Source organism: Falco punctatus (assembly GCF_963210335.1).
Source record: "Falco punctatus genome assembly, chromosome: 1".
Lineage (NCBI taxonomy): Eukaryota > Metazoa > Chordata > Aves > Falconiformes > Falconidae > Falco > Falco punctatus.
In genome coordinates this window covers 120,477,821-120,497,317 of record NC_137580.1, presented here as the reverse complement: position 1 = coordinate 120,497,317, position 19,497 = coordinate 120,477,821, and the positions used below count along the sequence as shown (strand labels likewise).

At 52.2% G+C, this 19,497-nt stretch overlaps 3 protein-coding genes and 1 long non-coding RNA gene across 7 annotated transcripts in view; 1 reads left to right on the top strand and 3 right to left on the bottom strand.

The window, feature by feature from the left end:
* Positions 1-450: 450 nt before the first annotated feature.
* MYCBPAP (MYCBP associated protein) lies at positions 451-12,436 on the bottom strand. Of its 2 annotated transcripts, none has more exons than XM_080378189.1 (19): positions 12,298-12,436; positions 11,095-11,219; positions 10,332-10,491; positions 10,136-10,239; positions 9,477-9,651; positions 9,056-9,171; positions 8,189-8,339; positions 7,821-7,936; positions 7,009-7,109; positions 6,249-6,360; positions 5,709-5,898; positions 5,006-5,193; positions 4,297-4,443; positions 3,833-4,117; positions 2,982-3,103; positions 2,115-2,230; positions 1,482-1,615; positions 1,099-1,284; positions 451-603 (listed from the first exon to the last, which is right to left on the bottom strand). In XM_080378189.1, the coding sequence occupies exons 2-19, from the start codon at positions 11,110-11,112 to the stop codon at positions 499-501; spliced, it is 2,526 nt and encodes an 841-aa protein (XP_080234315.1). In that variant the 5' UTR covers positions 11,113-11,219; positions 12,298-12,436; the 3' UTR covers positions 451-498. The 2 variants fall into 2 exon arrangements, with proteins under 2 accessions (XP_080234315.1, XP_080234314.1); XM_080378188.1 differs by lacking the exon at positions 12,298-12,436 and adding an exon at positions 11,976-12,249.
* On the bottom strand, positions 12,289-14,923 carry RSAD1 (radical S-adenosyl methionine domain containing 1). Of its 3 annotated transcripts, XM_080378307.1 has the most exons (9): positions 14,647-14,923; positions 13,990-14,123; positions 13,709-13,913; positions 13,269-13,634; positions 13,112-13,175; positions 12,877-13,024; positions 12,748-12,802; positions 12,570-12,673; positions 12,289-12,497 (listed from the first exon to the last, which is right to left on the bottom strand). In XM_080378307.1, exons 1-9 carry the CDS (start codon positions 14,776-14,778, stop codon positions 12,299-12,301), a joined length of 1,407 nt encoding a protein of 468 aa, XP_080234433.1. In that variant the 5' UTR covers positions 14,779-14,923; the 3' UTR covers positions 12,289-12,298. The 3 variants fall into 3 exon arrangements, with proteins under 3 accessions (XP_080234433.1, XP_080234432.1, XP_080234434.1); XM_080378306.1 differs by having other exon boundaries at positions 13,990-14,812; XM_080378308.1 differs by lacking the exons at positions 12,570-12,673; positions 12,877-13,024 and having other exon boundaries at positions 13,990-14,813.
* A 256-nt stretch (positions 14,924-15,179) lies between these two features.
* Positions 15,180-16,939, top strand: LOC308060084. The gene is made up of 3 exons (XR_013926597.1): positions 15,180-15,704; positions 15,948-16,016; positions 16,468-16,939. It is a non-coding gene; the product is annotated as an uncharacterized lncRNA (long non-coding RNA).
* Positions 16,940-17,325: 386 nt separating this feature from the next.
* Positions 17,326-19,497, bottom strand: part of ACSF2 (acyl-CoA synthetase family member 2) — a 37,566-nt gene continuing 35,394 nt past the window's right edge. Inside the window, exons 13-16 of the mRNA XM_080378295.1 lie at positions 19,275-19,416; positions 17,876-17,986; positions 17,632-17,700; positions 17,326-17,536 (exon numbers count right to left, since the gene is read on the bottom strand). Of these exons, the coding sequence (XP_080234421.1) occupies positions 17,486-17,536; positions 17,632-17,700; positions 17,876-17,986; positions 19,275-19,416 (373 nt within the window). The 3' untranslated portion in view covers positions 17,326-17,485. The remainder of the gene's footprint in view (positions 17,537-17,631; positions 17,701-17,875; positions 17,987-19,274; positions 19,417-19,497) is intronic.

Below are 19,497 nucleotides of genomic sequence, written 5' to 3'. Positions count from 1 at the left end.
TGGGATAGTGTGTTTTCACTGGGATCCAGAATCCCCCAGAGAAGCCTGCTGTCGGCAGGTCCCAAGAGGAGACTGGACAAGCTGTCAAGAATAGGATCAAAAACAGGATGGATTTTTCAAAATTACTGTCCTGGTACTTGGGCTCACGAGTACAAGAGCACTCTGCTCACTCACCTGCTAGCCAAGTAAAAATTGAGAAATGAAGAACAAGACATATCTCATGCTGACTGGCACTTTTAAATTCTTCTTCCCTAGCAGAAATGCCAGTATTTTCTAGTCTTAACGGTTTCTGAGGCTGTGATACTTCGTGCCTTATCTCTTCCTGGCAAGCATTCCTCTGTAGAAGTAACAGATGATCTAGCAATAGTCTCGCATCACAGCATGTCAGGAAAGAGGCAGCTCAGTATTTATAATCACTGCATCACTTCAGAAAGAATCACCTCCACTTGATCTATGTAATTATGGTTATTTATTTATTTTTTGAAAGTAAGTCTAATTCTAGTTACAAAGGGCTTCACTCTCCCACTTTAGAGCACCTTTTTTCTCTAGTTCCTCAAATAAAGAAACCATTTTGCTCACCATTGAATCCAGCAGCCCGTAAACCTGCAGCAGAAATTAACAGAAGATAGTTGCAGTGAAAATACATGAAGAAATAACAATGACAAGACTGACAGGCAGAGAGATGGTTTCTCACGCTGGAGCACATTAATGTCTGGGCACACACACAACCACATAAAGTGCTTGCCTGCTAACACAGCTTAGCTCTAGTAATAACTTTTCTGGCTATGAAGTGTGTTTAACATTATCAGAGATACAATTAATTCTGCTGATCCCTCAAGAGTCTGCAAGCATGCCAAAGACATCCCAGATAGAAATCCCGCATGTGGCTATGTGATGGCTGGATTTATGTTAACAGATTCCAGGCCAGAATAAAGGACATCTTACTTTGTATTCCACACTTAACCTTGCTATAGAGTCATGGACCTATGTTTGTCAGGTTTGTGAGTATAACAAAATTCTTACCACTCCACCTAAGCTTCAATGTAAGCTTACAAGCAAAGACCAAGAAACAAAGATAGAAGCTTTGGTCAGACTCACTTCAATATAAAGTTTTTCCTGGTATGTCCCAAACGAAAGACGGTCCACCTGCTCCTGAGGAGATTCTACTCTATCTGTAGTTACAGCTTCCACGGGCTGGGCTCCCTCTTTCACCTCCTGCCATGAAGTGGGAGATTTCAGCTTTTTCTCATCTTCTACTTTTAACTTTCTGCTGCTTGGACGTTCCTATTCAGGGACAGACACACACACCCACACAAAAAGCAACGTAGGTCAGAACACCCTTCAGACTGTTGCAAGATGTAACACCAGATCCCAGAAGCAGCACCTCTTTCACTGGATTGGCTCAAACTCAGGATACAGAGCCTCAGAATGGATCCCACTGTCCCCAGTACTTAGGTTTCAAAAGGCATCCCAACACATACCTCTTTCTCTTTCCCTGCTGTCTTTGTAGTTCTTTTTTTGCCTTCTTTTTCCTTAACACCAAATGATCTTCTCTCTTCTTTCCTAGTGGTTATTCTGTCTTCCTTTCCTCCTTTTATAGACTGTTTTACTTCCACTACAAAAGAAAGAATTTCAATTACTCAAAGGCAGCATTTTCACATCCAGAAAGACAAGCCCAGTGCACTCACGCAGCGGAAGTATATTACCTTTGCAAAGTATTTTCCTCTTTTTGTTAATCTGAGCTGTACTGCACTGAAAAACAATACCTTGAAGCGTACTTTGTTTAAATAAGGAACGAACACATCTCAGACACCTATCAGAACAAGCCTGTAAAACACCTAATAGTGAGATAGGGTTTTCTGGGTTAGTCTGTGTGAAAATCATGGCTACATCTAGCTAAATTAAAAGGCTTATTTGTATGCTGGCTTTTTTAATGACACCAAACCACAGATCACAATCAGTGTCACACAATCAGCCATTTTTTCCCGATGCATTTTCTTATAAATGCTTTGAGAGGGAACTGCTGAAATTGCCATTTCAGTTGAAATTCAGCATGTTTTTTGGATTTCAAACAGTCCACAGAAACCAGCTGCTGCACTAAAACTACCATTTACCTGTTTCCCCTGGAACAACATCTACATAGGCATCCTTCTCAGGCAAGCCAAGCAGGGATCTCAGCCTCAGGGAATGACTCACCAGACCATCAACTGTTTCACGCCACAGCTGGAGACTGAGAAAAGTATCAGAGTCAGAAGGGAGAGAGTACAGCGATTGCCGTCTTGTTTTACCCTGTGCCCAGGAGTGAAGGACCTCACAGCTGAGAGCTGCTCTGTCCAACTAAACCAATAACAGCACCCACCGTCTAAATACCTGTGCAGAGGGATGTTACGTTACTTTCCTCGTGTTAGAACCCTCTGAAGTCTCAATGGTTTGCAAATAAATAAGCTCACACGGACCCATAAATATTACTGTGAAGCTAGATCTACGCTTCAACATGAGGTATGTTGGTAAATCAGCATCAGTCTGCTCTCTGTGTTTACCAACAGGAACCTGCATCCTTCTAATTTAGAAGCAACTAGAAACTGTTGATATGTTTACAGTCTGAAAGCCTGAGCAAAGAACAGAGAGACTGTATGAGGGAGGATACAGTTATGAGTAACAGGGTACAGAAAATCATCCAAAGGCTTCATAAATACAGACTAGAATAATCTTGCCAGAAATAATCTTGTATACTCCCCAAAATTACATGAATTTCATATTCTAAACTTATCTCGAGGAAAAAAAAAAGGCCAAAAAAAAAAAAGGCATTTGGGTCCCAGACAGCTGCTACAATTAAGCTATAAAAAAACCCAGAGCGTAAACACAACTTCTAGACCTCATATAATTATCTGCACTCTGAATCACAACACTTGCAACAGAGCTTGCTAAGGCTGTTGATCACACGATGCATTTACAAGCTTCAGTTTGCAAAAGCAACACACCAGGTTTGATATAAAATGTTGGATTGAGTTGGCCTCTGTTCAACACACAGCTCCAGTGCTGCCTTATTGAGCTGGGTTAGTGCTTCTTCTCGCTGCTCCTCCTCAGGGATTGACTTTATAGCCTGATGTGAGAGAAAACACAGGGTCACTGGGCACATACAGACCCAGATGTGGCTTCCTATACTGCTGGGATTTGGCCAAGGTGCACACACACGACCCAAGATCTGGGGAGTAATCCCAGACCTCCCCAACTAGACTGACAGTAAGTCCCTTTGCAACTTCACAGGTGTGCTGGAAGTGAGCTAGAAGGCCCCAAAGTATGGATTAGTTGTAAAAGCAGCACAGAGATTTCCAAGAGAGCACTACAGAAAAACTGCTGACAGAATCCAAACCACTCTTGCTTTAATCTAGGGAGGTCTGTACTTCATCCGCAGCCTGTTACGAGTGCCCTCTTAGTGCTCTAATGAATAGGAAGGACTCTCCAAGCAGAGGAGCCCTTGGGGAAGCCACAGGAGGCTGCAGGATTAGCCTGCCCCCCGCATTCAGTGCTGGGATGACAGAAAGCTAATGGGGAAAGAGCTTAAAATATCTATTACGTTGTCTGGTTCTCTTTTCTTCTTCACACAACAGCCCTCAAAGTCTCTCCTGGGAATCTCTTTACAAGAGCACTGAGGGTGTGGGCAGCAGAGCTGAAGTGCTTTTCTGCAACACGCATCATAAATCATCACTAACTCACAGCACGTTGGAAGCAGACCTTTGGGTGGGCTCACACTGGGGTAGGCCAGGCTATTTGTAGGGAAACAAAACCGTCATCAACTCATCATAGCGCTAGCGAGAACTGGGGTGACCACCTGCTTGAAGTCCCCAAAGGAAAGGTTCCACTCCAAGGGGCCTGGTTCCTCCTCCTCCATGCTCGGCATTTGACTCTGAGCCTGCTCTCCTGTTTTCTTCCAACCTGGGACCTTTGCGGTGCTGCGGTGAGCAGGGAGAGCCTCGGAGGTACTCTCCTGGTACTGCACGTCCTCTGCAGTGCTCCTCCGGCCCAAGGGCACTTTCTCCTCAAAGGCTGAGGGAACAGTCACGTGCTGTCTCCATAGTTCCTGCAGCTGCTTTACCACTCGATGCTGATAATGCAACTGTGATAACGGAAAAGGTAAACAGTGAAATCAACTACGCCTTTCCTCTCTAAACCTAACTGCTGAAGCCGCCATGGCAGAATGTGCCAGACCCCAGAAAAACCCTGGGATGCACCAGCCCCGTGCACCTTTCCTCCCTGCTCTTTCAGTTGTGTAGCCCATCAAATAGCAAAACTCACCTCAGGATTCTTCCAGTGGAACAACTCTTCCTCTGTGACACAGGCACCCACAGGAGATGGAGTGCGCTCCGGGGTCCGAATGTGGGCAAGAAGTTCCTTCAGACTCTCTTCTACTATAGCAGCACCTTCTCGAGCAGCCAGGTCGCTCTGGGGCACCACGACAAGAACAACATGAGTGAGTCCCCATTCCATACACAGACACACAAACACAGTCACAGCCACACTAGTAACCGCGTGCATACGTTATATAGGGTTAAAACGACAAGAATAACTGCAAACCCCAGTAAGCAGAGCAATACTTAAAACAGCTTTTCAAATGAACCCTACAAATCTTCTTCCAAATGACACTCTTCAAAGCACAGTGTAATTTTCAATTTATAATTGTATAGTGTACGCCACATAATCCCATCCCCACTAACTAATGAAATTCATTACCAACTGCAAATTCATTCTTTAAAAGGAGCAGCGTGAACAGTTTAGGAGACACAATCATGTCTTTATTAACAACATTACAATAGACTGCAGAGTTCTTACATTTTATTAAGCAAACCTGCTCAAGTATGTACAGATCTTCTGTAAATAAATAATCATCTCGCTCTCAGCCCTAACTGTATAGCAATAAAACTACCACGTCATCCACTCCTACCCTTATCCTCTGTTTGCATATTAAGTTCAAAGCTCACAGTTACTCAGTTACATGCTTGGTTACCTCCAGTTTCTCTCGGAGGTCAGCCAATTTATCCTCATACACAGCAATTCCCCAAAGGGTCACCTGCAGCAGAGCTCCTCCTAATAATAGAGGATGTGTCCTAAATTCCCAGGACTCGCTGAAAATGCCTGCTACCTCTGACTTGAAAAGAAAGAAAAACTTCCTAGTTTCTCCAGGCAAAATTACACCTGAAATAAGACAGAAAAATGCATTGGTCTGCAGGAAGCCACCTGGTTAACTTGACCCTTTTCCAACCCCACCCTGAATGTCCTTATCTCTGTACGAGACTCTCCCCACAGCTTAGCTGGCTGCCAGACTTCATCCATTTTTCTCCTTCCAGATTTACTCCCAGTCGCCATGTTACTGAATGGGTGCTAGTTCCACTGCACGCCTCTTTTATAGCAAGCTCAGTACCCTCTCTGGCAGATTATGCCCAGTTGGCCATCAGAAAGCGATTAACTTCTCAATATTCCACCCATTTAACAGAGTAGGAGCAACCTCCGTTCCTTTGAGTCCCATGAGAGGGATCTGCCTCACACATCTCTTTTAGTGTGAGTCAGCTCTGACACCCAGGGTGGCTTCCTAAGGAGAATCACCCAACAGGCTCGCTCTGCTATTAGTCAGACTCCACATCTCAGATAACTCCGGAATACGTGCTCTCTGGTGTCTGCACAAAGGCCCTGGAGATCAGCAGCGCTCATACCTGGTCTGGTATCAAAGTAAAAGCACTGCATCCTCTTCCCCTTGGTTTCTCTGGAAGGAATCTGCTGGGGAAGCCTCATCCAGTTATACCAGATGGCAGCTGTGCCATCATTGCTCACTGTCAGGGAGCTTTCAGCTTTCTCACCAGCCAGGGTCTCAAAGGTGAGCCGGGCAGCAATGCCAATTTCATCCTACAAGGAAGAGGAAAAAGACAAAGGTAACAACTTCTACTCTGTCTGGCAGGGTTTATTTTGCCTGAAGTCGTGCCACAGATAAGGGGTTGAGCCTTGGTAGGAGAACTTGTAAGGCAGGTCCAATAAAGTGGCCATTATACAGAGAGCGCCTGGGAATCCGAGCTTCACACCACAGACAGAGCAACCCCTTCTGTTTCTAGATTTCTCTGGAGCAAACACAGGGATGCTCTATTATGCTCCGAATAAATCCACCATTCTTTGGCCTGGGAGTGACAGTCATTGTACAGCTGCGACTTGGGAACTCGAGTACGCTTAGCTTGACTAAACAATAAAAAAAGCACAGCTACCCTGCAAGAAGCGGTGCAGTTGATCCAACGAGCAGGCTGGCCGCAGAACTGTAAAGATGGACCCCGTACTGCTTCTGGAACCACGTCGGGGTAGTCCCTCAAGGGATCACTGCTAAAGAAAACAAGAGCCAGCGTTTTTGTGGAGTGATACCCACGTTCAGAGAGGGGAGAACCAGGGGGGGATTGACAAGACGTTATAATAAATAATCCCAGCTAATGCTTTTCCACATAGCCATCTCTCCAGGGACACAGCCCAGCAGATGTGGTAAATTCCAGCTAGCTACTTGTCACCATCATGGAGGACTGGACAGCCAGAATATTAAGGAACCATATCTGCCTAAAGAAGGCTGAGGGTACCTGACTGAATAAGGAGGACAGGCCCTCAGGTCATGCCCATTACAGATGGACAGGACAAAAAGGCAAATTAATGATGGAAGTGGAAGGCTGGAAAGAGATGACCAGATGAAGGTAATTTAGAGCAGAACTCCCACCCTGCCTGATGTAAGCTCTGGAGCCACGCAGAGGGAAGACTGGAGGAAGGTCCTCAAAAAAACCCCTTCTGATTCTTGCTCCTTAGGCACAAGGCCTTAAGCCACAAAGGAACTGCTTCATTCCTAGATCTGGGGAATATTAGAATATGCCTTTTATTGTGCCCCAGTAGAGACTCCTCTCCATTCTGGAGGAGAATGACTAAGGATACCCTTATAGACTGGTGGTGCATACCCAAAATTCTTTATTTCTGCCATGAAGTAAAACTTACAGGGTCTCAGACTCTTCAGAAGTGGTGGAACATGGGAAAGGCTCTGTTGAGACAGATGTGAAAGGCTGCCCTTTACCGATCACCTCCAGTCCATCCAAATCCTGGACACAGAGAAAAATGACCGACACAGTTTCTCTTTTTGCATAGAAAAGTAGTTAAAATACCAGGCAAATGTACCGAGTCAAGTACAGTGAAGCTGAAATATCTTGCTCCTACAAAGGTTTTTAGAGGTATCCCATGAATGTTCAAGAGACACAGGAAGGAATCAGTTCTGGGTTTCCCAAGAATCCTAGATGACTGCATTCCCCACTGCAAATGATGCATAGATGGGAAAAGTCTCTTTCACACACATTTCTCACCCCCAGAGCCAGCCTTCAGAAAGAAAGGTGAGGTTTGTTCAGTTTCTAAGAGGAGGGGCCACCTGCACCTGCCTTCAGGAGGTTATTTCAGATGCATATCATCTACATGGGTAAAGGTGTCTTCTTTCTACCCTGAGGCACTAAAGCAAAGTCCTTCACCAGTATTTGGCAGAGGTTCTTTATTGCCTAGGTTTGGCAACTGCATGCTGCTGGTTTGGGGTCCTGTTCTGAGGTTACTAGACCACTCCACGAACACTTACGGAGGCCAGACAACAATTTCATGGGCGTGATCCTTTGGAAATGTGGGAACTTGCAAGAAAAGTACTGTGGGGCAAAGTTTTAAATTCCTAATGCTTTTTCAGATCTGGTTCTTGGCAATTTTATGTTACTCTACATAAAGTTACTGACAAGAGATGAGAGATGCAAAGAATGTCCTTACTCCTCTGGTCTTACCGGCTTATAAACATCTAGCTCCTCTAGGACAGATTTTAGCTCCTGCCGTCGATGTTTCAGGAAAAGACTCTTATCCCAGGTTAAACGGAAAGGGATCGTCTTTGGAGGCTTCAGACCTGTGGAAATACCCACATAAGTGCTCACTGACTACACACCTGCAGGCCTATTAATTTCATTCTCTGCCAGACTTTGGCCTGTTTTAAAGTGGAGACCCAACAGATTAACTGGGAAGTAGCTTGCACTGCACTGATCAGAAGGGACAACTATAATGTGAGCTTCTGTACTTGCAGGAGTCACAGTTTCATTCTGCTGCTCCCTCCACACTCATACCCCATTTCTGTGGGATCACCTCTGCACCGTTCCCTTACTCGTTTCCATCCGGACAGTGTGGGGTTTCCCCACACGAGTGACTGGCTCTGGGTGGCCACGTTCTGTCTGAGTCAGTGTCATTGTCACACCAGTAAATTCATCTCCAATACGCTCAGGCTGGCTCCAGAACTCGCTTCCTCTTCGATAGCCCTAGGGCAGAAAACAAGGCTTCCACTGACACTTTCTGAGGCACACGACTGCCTGCTATTTTCACAGGGACTAGAAGCTCAAAAGAAGAAGGAGTCTAACTCTGCTTATACAAACATTTTGAAAGTCTATAAATTATCACTTTCTGCAGAGCAAGCCAAGATTTCTATCAAGCTGCTGCCAGAGACAAAAAAACTTTCTTATGTCTAGCACTACATGAAGGTTGAACAATATTAAAATAACACCTCACACAAATGAAAATTCTTTTATAGTGCTATAAAAGTAAAAAAATAATTTTAACATAGGATATTCTCATATTCCTCCTAACTTACTCATACCCCTTTCTGCGTGTAATCACGAAAATTCAAGCCTGAAGCTATCGGATCTTTCTGTCCCTGGAAAGAGCAAGTGCAGCATGTCCCCATGCCACTCCCCAGTGCATGACAGCTTTTGGTGAGAATCAAGAAATGGCACTTGCCCATGTACAGCAGTTCGTTAGCAATTAGCCAAAGCACACCACCACTTCCATCTGACTCATACAGATAGCACAGTTCAAGTTTTTTAAGTCACTGAAAGCTCTGCTTGCACACTAGGCTGAAGGACGCAGAGTGGCTTTGATAAATAATTATAGGTCTTCAGAGACATTACTCATAATAACAGTGTCTTAGCTCTTTCACAAGAACAGAGCAATCGGGATGCAAAGGAAGTTGGGCGCTCACCTTTCCAGGAAACAGGGCAGGGAGACTCCGGTCAATGAGGTCACGTTCTTCCTGGATTTGCCTGTAATCCTCTGAGACGCTCATCAGCAATTCATTCTCTGGCCTCTGAAGAATTTCTGTAGAGAAACATCAAATCATTGGTGCTGCACTTCTTCTGGGCACACCTTTACCACTACTATTGTTCACGAGTAACCCCCCCTTTCACTGTCCCTCACCAAATCCACTGTCCTTTCCCCAATCAGAACCTCCCCACAGCACCCATGGCCACTAGCACCAGAGCATGAGGAGCTCTGAGAACATGGAATTAGACTGCAATGGCAACAGGATTAACCCCTGTCAGCTAGGATCATTACAGTTTGTTGTGGTGCCATCAAACTCCCCCATCTGTACACAAAATTTCACAGGCCTCAGCTTCTCTCACCTCCTAGGTATCGCTCCTGCTTTTTCCTGATTGCCATATTATGGTGCCAGTTCTGGAGAGCTCTGTGCTTTGCTAGTGGGTTCTGATGAACCTTTTTCTTCTTCTCTCCTCCATGTTCCTCTTTTAAAGCTGCCGCAGTAACAGCTGGACAAGAAACCTCAATAAAATCTGCTATCTGAAGAGAAAGGAAAAACGAATTTAACCTCTTCATGCACACATGGCTACTACAATGAGAACAGGAGAAGGGAGGAGAAAAGAATTCTTCAGATTGACAGTACTTTATCACTCAAACAAAAAAACCAGGTCACTAGGACTACACTCAGAAACAATGGAAGGATTTATCTGAATAGACTCCAGCAACCGTGTTGCTGCAACACCAGCTCTTCTCTTACAAGCCTGACGCAATCAGCAGAAGCACATCTGGAAGAGGAAGCCTTTGTAATTGTTCCCTCCATGACCTCGTCCTGCACACAGAACTTCAAAACCTGCTGGTGCAGTTTGTCTGGAGGCAAGCCCTCCCCACAGAGTATGACAGGCTGGGAAGACCACACCTCAGGCCTGACCTGTTCCTGATAGGTGCCAAAAAGCACTGAAAGGCACTGCACTCCATCTCTAGAAAAGTGCTGCACAGCAGCATTTTAGTAACTTTACAAACCAACCTGAGTGTTTCCCCTGGCCAAGGCTTCCATCCTGAACTCCTGGAGACTTCCCAAAATGTGATGGGGGAGAATCTCTTTGCAGCCATCACCAAACAGTCCTGGTCCTACAACACAAAAAACCAACCCAGAGCCAGGTCACTGAAGCTAGCCTTTGCAAAACCAAAACCCCAAGACAGGATGTGAAGTTGAACCCTACCAGAAAAGGTCAGTGGTTCCCTGGGTGCCTTTGGGAAAGCAGGATATGCTACGAGAAAATGTGCCACCTTCTTTGTTTCCTTGGGTCGGTATTTTCGAACGAGGTATTTCTTCCTAACTGGCGTTCTTCCAGCATCATGGGGAAGGTGTGGAGCATGGAGCTTTAAAAAATAAACAGTCACAATGCAATTAGGTACATACTGATTCACCTTCATTCCTTCTCATCCTTCTAGGATACACAGAGAAGTCGTATCAGTACAGGCTGTTCCTCCCCTAAGAGTCATGTTACACGACCACAGAGATACCAGCTTAGTTACTGTCTGACTCTTCTGGACTCTGCTTTATAACTGGGGCAGGGAAAAGAAGAGGTTCAAATCATTTTCCCAATAGTTTTCTGCTGTCACTTGGTGTCAAATGCCTCCGCTCACATAGTTTGACCTGAGTTTTGGAAGGGACACCGCTATAGTTACTAAACAACTTACGTGTCTTATTAGAACAGAAAGTTGGAAACATAATTTTGAAGAGGCAGACGACTTATTCTTCCATTTGAAAAGACTGTGTAAGGATCAATAATCCTTTACTTTTAGCAACTGAACCTGCTGATCTGACAAGTCATAAAAAGCAGGACAGACAAAACAGAATGAGAGCTGAACTCCAAGAGCGGGTTTTGGTTTGAGTAAATGGACAGCAACCCCCCATTAAACACACAACATGAAAGGAGGGTGTCAGTTAAGGTAGCTGCTGCTGTCGGTAAAAATACATACTTTCTCCAGGTCCTCCATCTTAATTGCAAGCGCCTGGATGTCATCTCCTTGCAGAACACACGAAACAGGCTCAGGCTCTTCTGCAATTGTTGAGGAGGACAGCTCACATGCCTTTTCCTTCTTGTCTGAAAAAAGAGATGAAGAGACCTCCTCTTCAGTCTCCCAAGGAAACCCCATCTTCCTCTTTCAGCCTGGTTATTAATTTCCAGCTGAACTATGTTTTGGGTGTTTTTTTTAAGGTTGCACAGAGCAATTAAATTCAGCATCTCTTGTTATTGGAAAATGAAACTCTCAGAAGCTACGAGGACCAAAGTAGGTCACTAGGTTTCAACAGTCTCACGCTTTATTCTCGATGAGAGAGAACGGATGAGATAAATACAGCCCCTGCTTCCCGCAGGTAGAGCAAATTCCTGGAAAGTTTCTACTCCGGCTGCAAGTGCAAGCACACAGCTCCCCGGCAGAGCTGCACGACGTTCACGAAGCACAACCCGGAGAGCAATCCATCGGGATTCCAGAGGCTCCTACAGCCATTTTCCCAAATAGCTGTTAAAACAGCAAACCCCTGCAGAGCGGGGGACAGGCCGCAGTGGGGCAAGGCCGCAGCTGGGGCAGCCCCACCGCGGGGGTCTTTCTCCCCTTAACCTGCAAGCCCCTCCAGCTGAGACTGGCTCCTTGACACGCGTGGACCCCTTCCAGGTTAATAAAATAATAAAATAACAAAAGGGGGGGCGCTGCGCCGGGAAAGGGCTGTCGGTGGCGGCGCCGATGGCCGGCTCGGGAGCGGCGGGATCCCCAGGCCGTGAGAGCGAGGCCCCGTCTAAGCTGAGGGGACAAGCCAGGCCCGGGGCCCCGCCGCCGCCGCGCCCGGCGAGGGGCCGTACCCGGGGGGGAGCCGGGCCGGGGGTCCCGCTGGCCCCCCAGCACCGCCGCTGCATCCCGCCGGCCGGCTCCGCGCCCGGGCGCCATGGCAACCCCGTCCGCGCACCACCGAGAAGCCGCCCGCGCCGCCTAGAGAGGCGCATCCCGCCGCCGCCCTATGGCACCACTTCCGGAGAGAGGAGAGGCACCCCCGCCGCCCGCCCCGCTACGGCCGAGCCCCGCGCATGCGCAGGGCGGCAGCGGCCTGGACCGGGCGGCTGAGGCCGTGGAGGGCCCCCCGCCACGCACTCGCACTTTATTCTCCACCCCCCCCAGCTCTCGCACTTTATTCTCCACCGCCGCCGCTGACAACCTCCGCGACCCCTCTGGGCCCCGCGGCGCCGTCCCCCGTCGGGCTCCTCCTCGGGGCCCCGCTGCCGCCGCCGGGCGCGGCTCCCGGGGCCCAGCGGTGCTGCAGCTGGCAGAGCAGGTCGGGCAGCAGCGAGTCCAGCAGGGCCAGGCCCTCCCACGTGCACCGCAGGCCGCTGGGGACAAAGCGGCGGCTGAGCCCCGGTGCTGGACGGGACCCCCAGCCGCCACGGCACCCCGGGACTCACCCGCCATCCAGGACCAGCCAGCCCTGCTCCTGCAGCGCCCTCGCCTCCCCCGGCGCCCCGAACGCGGCCTGCAGGCTGAGGTGGGGGGAGAACTGCCCCCAGCGCTGTGGGCACAGGGTGAAGTGTGACCTTAGCGATGGCTGTTAGAGTGCCGGGTGTCGCCAGGCTGGCTCCTCACCTCGTGCGTGATGCCCTCGTCTGTGCGCAGTCCCAGGGCGAGCACCTCCTCCAGCCTGCGGGCACACGGAGAGCTGCAGGGCAGCACGCAGGGGAGGTGGCAGGGGGAGGGGGGCACCCCGATACTCACTGCTCCAGGGGGCTCAGCACCACCCGCCTCCTGGTGCCATGCCCCTGGCTCTGCACCTCCCGCATCCAGGCGCCAGGCTCCAGTGTCTGGACACGGGCCTCCCGGCTGCAGCCACCCTCACCCCACGGCACAAACCGCCCGTGTGCCCCTGCAACAGCAGCGGGGCACAACAGAGTTCAGGGGGCACACAGGGCCATGCATGCCCCCCCACCAGCCCCCTGTCACCCCAGCTTACCCGGTCCCACGCCGATGTACTGCTCAGCCCGCCAGTATGAGAGGTTGTGGGTGCTGAGGGCGCCCTGGGGGGGGAGCATTGCATGGGGTGAGGGGGGGCTGAGCCTGCTGTGGGGGGTGGCATGGCACAGTGGGGCATGGTATGGGGGGACACCCACCTTCCTTGCAAAATTGGAGACCTCATAGTGCCGGAAGCCAGCGGCCACCAGCATGGCACGGGCTGTCAGGTACATGTCAGCCAGGAGGTCCTGGGGGGGCATGGGCAGGGCTCCCCCCCAGACCTGTGCTGCCAGTGCTGTGCCCTGCTCCAGCGTCAGCTGGTACAGGGAGATGTGGTCGTCGCAGAGCCCCAGCGCTGCCTCCAGCCCCTGGGCCCAGGCATCCCGGCTCTGCCCCGGCAGCCCAAAGAGGAGGTCGAGGGAGGTTCGGCCAGGGAAGAGCCCCCATGCTGCCTCCACGGCCCCCCGCGCCTCCACCGCCGTGTGCTCCCGGCCCAGCAGCTGCAGCTCAGCATCATCCAGCGACTGTGGAGGGAGCACAGTGGCAGCAGGGGACATGGGGGGGTGTGGGGGACAGAATGAGGGAGAGCCCCTCTCACCTGGACGCCAACGGAGAGGCGGTTGACACCGGCTGCCCTGAAGCCAGCCAGGCGCTGTATGCTGGTGGAGCTGGGGTTGGCCTCCAGCGTGACCTCGGCACCAGCAGGGAGGTGGGCAGCCCCCGCCACGGCCTCCAGCACCGCCGCAATGGTGCTGGGGCTGGCCAGGCTGGGGGTGCCCCCACCAAAGAAGACAGAGGTGACACTGTAGGGTGACAGCAGGGAAGATGTGGGTGGGCACCAAAGGGCCCCACACCCCCCGGAGCCCCCCATGCACCCACCTCTGCACCTGGCTGAGGCAGAGCAAGGTGCGCGCCTCCCGCACCAGGCAGGCACGCACGGCCGCCTCATCCACAGCCGGCACCACGTACTTGTTGAAGTTGCAGTAGGAGCAGCGCTTGCGGCAGTAGGGCCACTGCGGGCATGGGGTGCTGTGGCGGTGGCTGTGACCCCACCCCTGGGCACCCACCCGACTCGGGGGACAGCCCCAGCCCCCAGCCCCCTGGGTGGGCCCCAGCACTCCCCACCTGTCCCACTCGCACAAGGGGTGTGACTCATGGGTGCTGCCCTTCATGTGCATGGCTTGGGAACCCCCTCAGCGCCCCACACGCGCGTGGCAGGGGAGCCCTGTGTGTGCCCCATGAGCGTGCAAGGCTGGGACACCCCCCCGAAGCACGCAAGCCCCAGGGTCCTGCATGCCCCCCTACGTGTGCAAGCCCCAAGGTCCCACATTCACCCCCCACAGTGTGTGCAAGCCCCCGAGCCCCATGTGCACCCACATGTGTGCAAACCCCGCCCCCCACACGTGTACAAGCCCCGCCATCCCACGTGCACCTTCCCACGTCTGCAAGCCCCCGACCGGGCACGTGTCCCCATGAGTGCAAGCGCCGGGGTCCCCGTGCACCCCCACGTGTGCAAGCTCGCGGTCCCCCGCTCACGTGCACGTAGAGCGCGGCCGCGGTGGGGGCGGCCGGTGCCGGTGCCGGTGCCGGTGCAGCCCCAGGGCCGCCCCCGCCGGGACGTGCCGCAGCAATCGCCGCCGCCAACGGCCGCCACCCGCGCGCCGCCATGTCCCCGCCACCCGCGCCCCGCCCCGGGGCGGGCCCGGGACTCCCCCCGCCCCCCGGGGTCGGGCCGTGCTGGGCGGGGGGGGGCACAGAGCGCTGCGCTCCCGCCGGGGCTGTGTGAGGGTCTCGGCCCAGTGTGCACCCGCCGTGCCCGCCTGGCACACGGGACCTGCACCCCTGTCGTCACAGCTGTGGCCCCGCAGCCCCTGTCCCCGCAGTCCCTGTCCCCACAGACGTGCCCCTGCAGCCCCTGTCCCCACACATGTGCCCCCACAGCCCCTGTCCCCAGAGCCCCTGTCCCCGCAGCCCCTGTCCCCAGAGCCCCTGTCCCCACACATGTGCCCCCACAGCCCCTGTCCCCAGAGCCCCTGTCCCCGCAGCCCCTGTCCCCACAGATGTGCCCCCGCAGCCCCTGTCCCCACACATGTGCCCCCACAGCCCCTGTCCCCAGAGTCCCTGTCCCCGCAGCCCCTGTCCCCAGAGCCCCTGTCCCCACAGCGGTGCCCCTGCAGCCTCGCAGGGCCAAGGGGGTTTCCTTGTGGGAGCTGCTCAGTGTTTCCGCGGAGGAAGCTGTGGTGTAACTTCACACAGGATTGTGCAAACCCAGTGCGGATGCTCCCAGGAGTTATTTTTTCCTTAATTTGCTCTATTAATAGCCACGGAGAAGTTGGAAATGCCTATGACAAAGGCCATGGCTGCAGATTCCTGTTTCCAGGCCAGGAGTGGGTAGTTCGGTGTAACCCACTCCTGACGTAACCCACCCCTGACGTAAGGCTCCCAGGAAGAGCCCCCGGCCGCCGGGAGTTCCCGAGCTGGCACCCAGCGTTGATAAGAGCAGGACCCAGGTCCAGCAAAGGACAGAAGCCCTGGCGCCTGCCGACAGCCTCAGACCCTTGCTGCCAGCCATGAGGGTCAGCCCTTCCCCTCCTGTGAGTATTTACAGCCAGGGCTGCATCATCCCGGGGGGGTGGGATGGCCATGGGACACCCCCAGAGGTGACCTGGCCGGCAAGGGCTGGATGCTCCCCGGGAAGGGGATGGGGTGGCAGGGAGAGTCTCCCAGGCTCTGATGGTGTGGCATTGCTGCTGGGACAGGAGCTGGGTTTTGGGGAGCAGGGAGGGGGTGGCAGGGGCCATGTGCCACCCGTGACCAGCGCTGGCTGTGTTCCTCAGCAGTGTGGCCACCCATGCAAGCCAGGGCTCACTTCACCTTCATTCCTCACCAGTGAAACCTCAACGATGGTGAGTACATGGGGTGCTTCTGGGCAGCTTCTGGGCAGCACGGGGGTTGTGCAAAGGGGGGAGCTGTCAGAGAGGAATGGGAGAAGCTCCCCTCGCTGCAGGTCTGCCCTGCACCGGGGTTACTGCTGGGGGAAGCGAAGGCGGGTAAAAATCCTTCCCTGGACATCAGACCTAGAGGTCCACTGCATCCCCCAGGTCATGGGCTGCAGCTGATGCACTGCAGGTAACAGCTCCTCCTCTGGGAAGGAAGGGTTACAAGGGTCCTAAAAGAAGGGCAGGGAGGAGACCCTGCTCCAGGGTGGGCAGAGATCCTACTCCAGGGTGGGCAGAGATGGAGTGAAACATGCTGACACCAGCCCCCAAGCCATTTGGGAATGGTGGGGGAACTCGCTGGAGACACCGTACAGACCGAGTCTGACACGAACCATCCCGTACGGGTTTTTTCTTTCAGAAAGCAGGCACGAACAGTGGGCTTGTTGTCCACCTTGTCTGCTTCCATGGGTAGAGACCACAGTCCAGCTGGGAGATCCAGGATCCAGACCTCGCTGACGCTTCCCCTTTCTCCATTACACCATTTCCCCCACCCACCAGAGGAAGCCCCCGCGGCGAGGTGGGAGCCCAGCCACCCGTCCTGCTCGGGAAGGAAGCAGGAGGGAGACAGCCGGCAGGTTGGCGAGAGTCGGCAGCAACCTTATCCGCTTCCCAGCTGGGGTGGGACACTTCTGCCGGCAAGGAAGAGGAGCTCTGCTCTTCCACTTCTCGGAGTAGTGTTTCATGGTTGGGAGGTACCAAATAACTCCCGTAAAATACTGTCCCGGCCATGCTCTGCTTCACACTGCTGACGGGACAGGAACTTTGGTATTTCTGCAAAATCCTTACTGTCTGTCTTGTCCAAAACAACAAAATAAACAATGCCAAGTCCACCTTGGAGAAGTTTCTTTGGGGGTCAGAAGGCTGAGGGGAGGTGTGGGAACAGGGTGAGCTTTTCCAGCCGGCTTTAGGGAGCTCCTTCCCAGAAAAAGTCTCTCTAAAGCCCCTGCCCCTTGCCTCAAGTTCATCAGCAACATCCAATCAGAGAAGGTGTTCACCTATGTTGGGAAGACAGGCTAGCCTGTTATGACTTAAAAATATCAGTAAAATACCTACCATCATCTGTCCAAGTCCTCTAAAATGTCTGCAGTCAAATTGCTCAAAGACATGCAATATTTTAAAACCTTCCTAAGGTCTTCCAGTAACCAGACAGAATTCTAGAAATAAGCATCCCTTCCTCGCACCACAGTATTTCTGTTGGCAAAGAAACAAACCCAACTGGGAAAAAAGGCGCTCTGTTTTATTAACAAAAAGTGCCATCAGCCTGACGTCAGGGTGAGAAGGTCCCCGCGGCATGGCCCAAGGCACAGGTGAAAGGCAGAGCAAAGCTGGCTGGAGTGGGGCCGATTTCCTCATTTTTTTCTTCTGCCTTCCTGAGCTCAGAGCTGAAGATGCTTCTCCATCTGCTCCCTCAACCTGTATTTCTGAATCTGGAATAAAGTGCAGCGAGGAGGTGGAAGAGAGACTCAGACAGGAGATGGGACAGAGGACCAGGGCTCCTGTCCTGCCCCAGCCCCCCTCTTACCTTGCCTGAGACGGTGAGCGGGTACTGACCCACAAACACAACGTACCGCGGGATCTTGAAATGGGAGATCTGGGAAGAGAAAACCAACTGCTATGCAACCTGCCAGCAACAGCAGAGCCAGCCCAGCTGGTATCACCCAAGCCGGGATCCCCAGTTGCTCTAAATCCACGGGCTTTCACCTGCCAGTCCCCAGCAGATGCTGGGTGTACTGGTCTGGCAGGGAACTGAGGACTGGGAGACCCACCTTCCCTTTGCAGAAAGCTTTAATCTCTTCCTCGGTGCAGTCCTGCCCAGCCTTCACTCGGATGCAGGCACAGATCTCTTCTCCCATCCGCGAATCCTTCACACCAACCACCTGGTTGGGACAGATGGACAGCGTGAACCCTGGGGACATCCCTCTCCTCCCGCTGGGTACATGCGCTGGTGCACAGCGTGAGCCCTGACCGTTATCATGGGATGCTGGGGTTGTGTAAGGCAGTTTTTGTTGCTTGCCCATCCCACCGGTGTTTTCTACATGGCATCAAGCCCTCCTGGAAGGACTTCCTAACTGTTTGCCAGAGGAAAGGTGGCAGAGCAGGCTGTATGCCCAGACGTCAGCACCTTCCTTTGGTTTTGCAAAGTCACTGGAGCCAAGGCTGAGTCAGACCAGCCAGGCAGCAGCTCGTCATGGGTGCAGCATGGACCTGTCATCTTCCTGCGTGCCTCTGCTTCCCCCCAAAATGGGGCAACAGGGTTCACGACCAACAGAGAGACCTTTGTGCTTTGGGATCTCCAGATGGAATGGCAGGAGAGGGATGGAGTCAAATTATGGAATTATTTGAAACCCTTATAATCACAGATCTTAGCGGACCACTGCCTATGACACCAGGGGATGGGCTTCCCAAGCCTGATCTGTCTGTAAAGTTTGCTCATGCTATTTCACAAGAGTCCTACTGTCATTCCCCGCCTTGAACCAGGATCTCAAAATCCTAGAGACACGTCGATCCTTTTGAGTCCAGAGCAGTGACATAAAGCCCTAGAAACTACATAAACAAGGCTGGTTTGCAACCCATCTGCACTGGGACTGTTCCAAGGAGAGATGCTAGCCTGGCACAGGCACAACACTGACTAAATAACTGGTTTATTTATGGGGAAACTTGTCTGGCACAAAACCTGGAGGAGAACAATCCCAGCAGATTGGGAGCAGCTGCTCAGTGCTGCAAATCATCGCTGTCTTGTGAAGGGGTGAAACTAAGTCTCACTTCTCATCTCCAGGGACTCGTTGAAGGAGTCTTTTTGGATTTAGGAGTTTAGTAATTAATTATCGGTAAAAGCTGTCCTTCCAGACTGCTTTCCAGGTCAGAATTTCAGAGGGAGCTATGGAAGTGGACAGGCAGTTTAAAAACTGAAGAATGACAGTCACCACTTCGCAGACGTGAAGCTGGTGCATGAGGGGACTGCCCGAACCCATGCACCCCATGGCAGGAGCTCTGCCTGCCCCTTCAGCCTCTCCCTCCTGCTTACCAAATAACATTACACAAAAGTTGATGCTGAAAACAGGGGAAGACAACCGGGTCCCAAGCAGCAGTGCCAGCAGCTTTGTGTCCAGGCTTCCCATCACAGGAAGCATCGCTGCTCACCCACCCCACCTCCCGCTTGCTCACCTGGATCTCCTCAACCTTGGGATGGGTGTGGAGAAACTGCTCAAGTTCTGCTGGGTAGATGTTCTCTCCTCCCCGAATAATCATGTCCTTGCAACGGCCTATAACATTGCAGTAACCATGCTCATCCAGGCTCCCGAGGTCCCTGCAATGACACCACACTCCTAGTCCCATCCCAGCTGGCTGGTGGGACGGCTGATGCTCCCACCCAGCCTGGTCCGAGCTC